Source organism: Clinocottus analis, unplaced genomic scaffold, assembly GCF_023055335.1.
Source record: "Clinocottus analis isolate CAN_PGR_092001 unplaced genomic scaffold, fCliAna1.0.p SCAF_3, whole genome shotgun sequence".
Lineage (NCBI taxonomy): Eukaryota > Metazoa > Chordata > Actinopteri > Perciformes > Cottidae > Clinocottus > Clinocottus analis.
Genome location: NW_027176042.1, coordinates 10327436 through 10336126, shown reverse-complemented (window position 1 = coordinate 10336126; position 8691 = coordinate 10327436). Strand labels below are relative to the sequence as shown.

Genomic DNA, 8691 nt, shown 5'->3' with positions numbered 1-8691 from the left:
AAGGGCAAAACTGAGGCTTCAGAACGGCAGTTCACGTAACTAAGTCCACATTATTTGATAACATGTACAGATAATTCTCCCAAACAGACTCAGTATCCAACTGTTTTATTAATGTCTGAAATTTGATTCATATGGTAGCTCTAAACCATACTCTGCTCACCAAACAACCTCTATCAAGCAGTCATGCACCCTTCTCACAAACCCTTTGTTGAATCAGTTTAAGTCGTGTTGAGGGAAATTGACAGCTGTCATTGTGAAGAAGCTTTGAGTGATTACATATGTGATATTTTTCCAATTTGAAAAATGAAAAGCATCGGGTGTAGTTTTTGTCTTGTTCTTATAAGCATTACTCTCTTCATCACCATTTTTTTTCTCTGAGTCCCCTGTCTCATCAGTTTAATAGTGTATTGAGCAAAGCATTTCCACAGGTGGTCTCCCTGGGCCAGAACCCAACCCCACTGTCCCTGGTCCAATTACAGTAAGAAGGCGAACATTTTTATTGGTCTGTAAGGAGACGTTTCCATAGCCGCCATCATCTCCAGCAGTAGAGTCATATGGCGCTCAATTACTCCTCCATCCTGAACTGGCAAGGGAGAGGAAACGTCCCCTGCTGAGACCTGGTGAGTCCCAGCGCATTACCAGGACAGTGTCTGGTAATATTACTCGCCACACAAAAAAAACACAACTTATTTTCACTGCCACCTACAGTCTATGAATGTGTGGCGAGTAATATTTCTTTGGATTTTTGGAAGAGAGCCACCAACACACTCTTTTACAATATACTTTTACTTTGCACTATTACTAAGTAACATTCTGAATGAATAGTTTACTCTAAAATCATCATTAATGTTAGTTTCATAAATAGGACACAGCAAAAAAGTCATACTCGCAAAGCATGGTCCGTGGTTGGGTTAAAAGCGGGCTCGTCAGTCCATGCAGGGAGAGAGGACGCAGCTGATCACCAAGTTCACTAAAATGGTTAAATTAAGTCTGTGCTAGGGGTGCTGTGAGCGAAAATGGGCCGAGGCTTTTAACTTCGCTTTCCGATGCAAATTAGAGCCAATCGCTGCGCACCACGGCAGAGACTGACCCGTTGAGTGTTTAGAGATATTCGTTTCATTATGAAACTATGGCTGGACAAAATAGACTTTGGCGGGCTGCCACAGTCTCGGTAATTAATGGGAAAACAGGTCGGAAGCATTCGCACTGTTGGAAGTCCAAAAACCGGGGTTCATTTTAAAGCTGACAGTTAAACATCTGATCACAGAGCGAGAAACCAAACACAGACTCAAGAGACAGAGCACCCATAGTAAAAATAGTTCCTACCTCGTTGAGAGGCAGGCTTATGGCTGGCAGTGTGATGGCAGTCGGGACAAGCAAACAAATTGAAAGGGCTATAACAAGCAAGCAGGTCCTAACAACAGGCAGAGGCAAACCACGACTAAGGATTTAATGCCAAGAAAACATACAAACTCTGGCAGAGAGGGATCACTGGTAACTATATATAAGCCCCTGACTAATGGGATAATAAGAGACAGCTGTGCAGAAGTGACGGTTAGGGTTAGGAGACGCTTATGCTAAAAGCAATTTGGCACACACATAGTTTACTGAAATATTGAAACCCAACCTTTTCCTACGACTTCATAGAGTGGTATAATGTCACACTAATTGTGTTTTTGCTTCTGCATATAATCATAAACTCCAGTGAAATCAAAATGGCCCAATTAAAGAAGAGTGAAGTGTGTCAGTGACTAACTGACTTTAATTTGCCTCTTGATGAAAATGAGAACGTAATTAGGAATGCGACAGCAAAAATCATTTAGATTTATGGCTATGAAATAACAATTTGCCTTTGTGTTTTTCCTTTTTAGAGTTCCCACTGGCGTGTAATCCTGTATTCTCCCAGGATCTACTGACAGTAGAGAGAGGCTGAAGGTAAATCGTAAGAGGTTTATGTTGGAGAACTGCATATCCTCCAACCTCACCTTTCAGACTTAAAATTACAAATTGACAAATCCTCAAAGCCAGGTCCCCTCAGTAATGAACACCTGTGAGCCAAAGCAGGAAAAACGACGCTCTGATAAATGTGAAATAAATTATTTCTATCAGGCTCCTTCGTTTTATTAATCATCTTCTTTTCTTTACCATCCGCCACTGAGCAAGAGTTGCCGCTGCATACTTTTTCCAAATGAATTTTCTCTCCCTGCCATAATCTTTCTTGCTATTTTATTTCTCTCCCCTGGTCTCTGCCTCCCTGTCACTCTCTTTTTTTCCGCTCTCTTTTTTTCTCTGATCGAATGTTTCACAGAGCGAGTGTCTATTGAGAGTAGGTTTACTAACACAACAATTCCCCTCATCAGATGAAGAAATGCTTGGTTTGCTCCAGTGAGAAACGTTGAGACGTATGTTGGAATAATAGTGGAAAGCGGCTGAGAGGGTGGGTGGGTGGGGGGATTTAAAATGGTATTTTGGTACTGCTAGCAGGTGCATATAGAAGCTTGTTGGCTGCACTGGAAGGAAGAATTGTATTAGCCAGAGGGAGTAACAGAAAGAAAGAGAATAACAGAATGGGAAGGGAAGATGGAGAGCGAAAAATCGATATTGGCAAACCCTGCTGTTAAACAGGGCTGCCCAGATCCAAACACAGAGTTGGCCAGTGATTGGTCGGTTGTAGTTATGCCTTGGCACGGGCTGCAGCGACAGCTGTTTGGAAATGATGGAAGCCCCTGAGAAGAGAGACAGGAAAGAGCGGGACCACAACAACAATCCAGAATTACTGTGAAATTGTGTTGCCCCAATCCCTTCACCCAACACAGCGCACACTGTGTCAGAATGAAAAACAGGAGACCTCAACAAATCAACAAAAGGGAAAAATTAAGATATAAAGGAGAGACTGGTGGTGGTGCTGCACATTGCTGAAAGGAACATTTAGTAATTGGATGCCTTCAATTCTAAGTTCTCCTCTGAGGCATGTTTGCGGGCCTGTTTCATTTCACGCCTTTATCTCAGTCCAATGGGACAGATCATAGAGACATTAAGCTCTGAAGACAAAATGAAATTTAAGCGTGCATGCTATTAATGCTCTTTACAAAAGGAAACAACAACTATGCAGTAACACAAATAAGCCTATTTATTGGTAATCAAGGCATTCTGTGCCAATATAGCTTGACAGTGTAGAAGCACTAATCAATGTGGTAATTACTCTGCAGTTTCCGCTTAATGTGAATCTGGTCACTTAACATGTGGCATGCTTCAACCCAAAAGAGATCCAGATGGCAGCTTCGCTATTCAAAACTGCATTCGCAATAGATTATTGCAGAACTATGTGAATAATAAGGACACATCCTGAGGCAAATACAAATCAACACATGGCTTTAAACGGGTAGACCAGCCACTCCTATTTGTAAACGTTCTAAATCTCCGCCTCAATTTTACATTGTGTTTCCCTACATTCAGGCACTTTCTCCCCTGCAGATTGTAACTCTGGGGGCCGTGCACACCTGGCTGTCAAATCCCATGGCCTATAAAGAATGAGCACAGGAGATAACATCAGCAGCATCGGCAGCAGCAGAGACGGTCCAGGATGCCCTGTGGCATGGCACAGTGACACAGCAAATGAAGGGCTTATTAACTATGACAAAAAGTCTACCCACTGTACTGGATAACTGCATGACATCAACAACCAGGAAGTGGAAAATGTTGTACTGTGGGTCTCTGAGACGCACATGGACTACATTCAGGATGCAGCTACAGCTCTGAGACAAAGTTTTTTTTTAAACAGATATTCATCATCAGGTTTGTCTGTCTGTACTCCCCCACAGCACCAACACTATCGTTACTGTCTGCCAGCTTATTGAGCCCCTCAGCTGTGTATTGTTATGAGTAGCATGAGGTTCATTTTCTGTGAAATGTCAGACTGTGAGTGAGTCAGCCATGGCAGGTGCGTGGGATTGGCATATACTGTAAATCTCTGGTTAACAATATAATGACTTAAAGAGGAGCTCCTCCAGAAGGTAATGTGTTGTAGGAAAACATAGTTCACACAGACAAAGACTGGTCGCCTTCACCTGCCTGCATGGCTCAAGCACAGGGAAAAACACCCACCCACACAAAAGACAATGGATGTCACTCGGGTTCAGTTTGCGAACATGTGACGGATGGATGCTCACATGCTCCATCAGGCTGTCGCTGCCAATGCAACTTGGTTTCCGTGATGGGAAAGCATCCAAAAAGGGCAGGCTGCAAAAAGCAAACCCCCGCTCATAACCACAACAGGTAGGACGAGCCAGCAGCTCATAATAGATACTATGGTGATCGTGGCGCTCTAATGAGGCTATTCTGCTTTCTATTAAAAGTGCTGTGCTTGGAGCATATTTCACTCTCAGCCGTCAAATGCTGGCGGGCAATGACTAAAAGATGCACATTCAGTCACCCTCCCTGCACACTCTCTCCAACTCGCACACTCACAAGTGAGCTGGAGGGTGTGCTCGCATGTCTCCCGGACGTTGTGGAACAGAATAGGATGTAAAGAGGGATGGATTAATAAAGCCGTCTTCAATTGCTGATGAAGTCTTGATGCAAAAGTGGGCAGTCTTGCTTTAAGACATGTGATCTCTCTCTCTCTCTCTCTCTCTCTCTCTCTCTCTCTCTCTCTCTCTCTCTCTCTCTCTCTCTCTCTCTCTCTCCCTCCCTCTCCCCAGCTGGGCTACATTGTAATACACACACACACGCTCACTCACACGCTCGCTCTGCCTCCCTGACACAGACTCTCTACTTAGTGCGTTGGAGAGAGGACTGAGGCTCACACTATCAGCACAGCTTCTCAATGGGGGGACGCGGCCAAGAGCGGACAGAGCAGTCATTCCACTGGAGCCTTCCGCTGCACGCGTGAGAAGGAGCTGACAAGTGAAAGGGGGTAAATAAGGAGTTCAACAGACGCAGAAGAGACACGGACTGAAGGGAGGAGAGGAAAGGAGGGTCTTGCACGCATGTGGTCGATACAGCCGTGACAGGATCAGCCTCCCGTCACCTCAAATCCTGGGCAATTTGTGACATAGACCCCTGGGTGTGTTGCTGTTGGTGATTTCAAAAGGCACTGAGCAGCCTGGGTCCACAGAAGAGAATACTGAGAGGGGGGTGTGGGGTGAAACTGAATATTTGCCCCTTTCGCACGCTGCTCCGCTTCTCTGGTGCTGGAATTTCAGGCGGGAATCCCTGGCTTCAAAGTATGGATGGATTTAAGACAGAGGAGTGAGTCCGCTGGGCGGGCAGGCGGTGATTCTGACTGAGCTCCTTTCCTTCTGAACACACTGCTCAGGTAAGGGTGTGGGACTTTCAAGGAATTCCTCTGGTGTTTGGGGACGGGACGGGTGGGGTTGTGATGCTGATTTACTATCTTAGGGATACAGAGAAATGTGTCTGAGAGTTGAGTGAGGATGATACGACTTGACTGGGGGGCTGTGTGCATGCAGAGAAGCTTTTGCTACAAACACCCTGTGTATCATTTAACCCTGATGCTTTTGACAGTTTTATAAGGTTTGAATATATTTTGGAATGAACACTGTGGCAATACTGAAAGATGCTAAAAGACATGCTGTAGGTGCACTGCATTTGATAAGAGGCAAAAAGTTCAGCTATAAGATGACAACCTTGAATAATATTGTGACGCCTGAATCATCCTGAGAGGTCTCGTCTCCTGCTGTCTGACGAACAGGCAGGATGCGTTTCTGAGAGACAGCGCTGAAGTTGTGAGGGAAGTGTGATCCGGGAGAGACAAAAACAGATCTAGTTTCGTTAAATCAGTGTTGAACGTAGGTGCGTCCAACACGGTGGGTTTGTGCCTGCAGGTGTGTGTCTGCTGTTTATACTCTTTGAACGCATTAAGTATGTTACGCTGGATTTACCACATACATATAAAGAAGATGTCCTATTAAGCTGAGAGTAAAGGAAAACAAGCAGCTATTTACATAGAACACTCTTGTGCCCTACGGAAAGGAGGCTGCAGCAGCGACGAGAAGAGTTTTGTTCTTTTTTTCTTTTCATCCACAGCTGCTTTCTCTTCCTGAAGTTGCTAAAACGATGCACATGCTGTTCGGTTTTTTTTTTTAAAGTCTGCCCCGCGTCTTCACCTCTGGTGGAAAACGCTGCTGGTAACAACCACATTTTATTTTCAGCAAGAATGCCTTCCGATAACCGGGGGGAGCTCAGAGTCTCTATGCAATATGCAGCTAACCATGCAGGCGCATTGATGCTTATTAATATGAAGCCAGCTCGGTGAACAGAAATACTGTGTGGTTAAAAAACACAAAGAAGAGGGAAACATACCCACGGGAGGAGTTCACATTTCCACAAAACCATGGATTATGGTGGATTGAGTGCAAGGGTGGGGATTTACAATGTGCTGTTCATAATTAAATGCTTAAATTTCACTGAATATTAAGCATTCTCAATGTCACTGAGGGCACAGAGCATTTTAGTAGCCTAATGGCTTTAATCTCAGATGCACATCAAAACAAAAAGTGGTTTAGTTGGAGCAAAGCAAGACAGAGTGTGGCTTTTGTGCTTAAACAAACGTAGCTTTCAGGCCTGCTTTCATTCTTCAGACATTTGAAAGACGTCTGTCTATACAGACTCCTTATTTAAATGTAAAATTTCCATGGTTTTGAAGTTCATATTGAAGAAACTCCCTGGGGCTCAGAGTCTGCTTTATATTCTCCCGTGTATTAAGATATGGCAGAATCAAGCATTAAAGGAGTGTAAGATTCCCACTGTCACATTAGAGCATCTGATTCACTCAAAAAGTCACCACCTCAGTGAAAAAGGACAAATACAGCCAGTGCCTGTGATATCGCAGTGATGCAGCGGGTGACAGTTTGATCAGTCCGGGGATTACTCAGCACACCAGGCCACAATTTGGTTGAGAGGAAGTGGGCTGATGATTTTACATTTCCCACTGCGGGGTCCTGAATGGAGACGAGCGCGATAGTAACACCTGGAAAGGAGGAGAGCCTCGTTATTCAATGAGGGCTAAGGCGTTTCTCCATATGCTGGCCCTCACCAGCCATTAGGCAGCCGCTAAACAAATCTACATAAGGACTGTTTTTGCTTGGAAATGCAATCTTTTATAACGCTTAAGGATACTGCTGTTGTTGTTGTTCATTACAGGCTGACAAACGCTCTTTTCCTTGTTCTGCATTTCATTCTTTATTTTTGTGTGGTTACACTGACAGATATTGATAAGATTAACTTTACGTTTTGTCTGCCTTTAAAAAAAAATAAATCTTGATTGATGCGTCTGTCTTCTCTTTTTTTTTCATTCATGTGTTATTGTAAGAAAACACCTCTGCACATGCCTATAAACAAAACTTATCAGTATAGATATGTTTAAAAATGTACAGGTTATATCAGAAGATTCATCAGCATGCCGCTATATATGGTTTCTCTTGTCTGGCACATGAAAGTAAACACAATGTGTGCGTTGTAAATCTGAATGCATAGCTACACGCTGTAATACCGTGTTTCCCTGCTGTTCCTCTCCCGCTGTGTGTCGTCCTGCAGACTCGGCCTTACCATGTCCTGGTTGTTGGCCATGTGGATTAGCCTCGGCTTCCTGCTGTTGTGCCAGGCCACACTCTACCAGACCATCCAGCAGCACCACGTGGCCCGGCCCGGTCGCACCGACATTCTCACCTTGGGTATGTGCACCTCTACGTCGGATTTGGGCTTTACAGCACAGCGCTACGAGCGAGACGTTGCCCTCTCGATTGGGACAGCGGGTTCTCCCTCTGCTTTGGCTATTTAAAAGCAACAACAATGTCAGAATGATTTGCCACCGGACTGTACTGCATCACAAGGATTCACCCCCATGATTCACTGCTCATTGTGCTTCTAATTGTATGTGGTACAGATGTATTCAGTCATACTCTTACTGATCAAGTGAGGAAGAAATATGTAGACCGATGTCAGACTTTGGTTGTGTGGCTGGGTTGCACCTTAAGGTTTTAATTTGAACATGGAAACCCTCTAAGATAAAGCGCGTCTTCAGACATGCTCAGACAGCTTGCCGGTAGGGGGACAATTTGTGTTTGCGGCAAAAGGATTCTCCACTACTACACCCTGAATCTTGCTGGCAGACTGTTACGAGTAGGACACGCTATAGCAAAAAAATCCCTATTACTGTGCTGTGGCCAAGGGAGCTTTGATCGCTGTGGCTTAGATGGAAATGACAATTATGTTTCCCTCTTTTGCACTAGGAACGTTTGGCAATTAAGCCCGACGCCTCCTGCACCGTAGGGGCAAAAGGGGAGGGTAGACGCCAAGGCGGATCTAATTCTCTGATTATGGAAAAGCTTACCAGTATTGCTTATGATGTATGTTGGAGTGTTATGGGGAAGGCAAAGGTTTTCTCGAGCAGAGCATGGGCTTTCTTTAAGCTTATAACAATGAGTGTGACTCCCAAGCTGAACCGTTGTTCGGAGAGGGGCTCTCAAGAAGCCAAGCGGCTGTTAAACATTGATGCTATCTCCTGCTTGCATCCTCCTCTGTGTGTGTGTGTGTGTGTGTGTGTGTGTGTGTGTGTGTGTGTGTGTGTGTGTGTGTGTGTATGTCGCATTGCCAAGCAAAAAGAAAGTAAAAAAAAAGTCCAGCATTGAATTCACTATGCCAGTGTTGAACATTGGTGACTTTAAGCAG

At 44.5% G+C, this 8691-nt stretch overlaps 1 protein-coding gene across 2 annotated transcripts in view; it reads left to right on the top strand.

Moving 5' to 3' along the window:
- Positions 1-4739: 4739 nt before the first annotated feature.
- LOC137796986 (chemokine-like protein TAFA-1) overlaps positions 4740-8691 on the top strand; it is a 100674-nt gene continuing 96722 nt past the window's right edge. For both annotated transcript variants that reach the window (XM_068595293.1, XM_068595295.1), the window contains exons 1-2: positions 4740-5317; positions 7558-7694. In XM_068595293.1, coding sequence (XP_068451394.1) covers positions 7571-7694 — 124 coding nt within the window. In that variant the 5' untranslated portion in view covers positions 4740-5317; positions 7558-7570. The remainder of the gene's footprint in view (positions 5318-7557; positions 7695-8691) is intronic.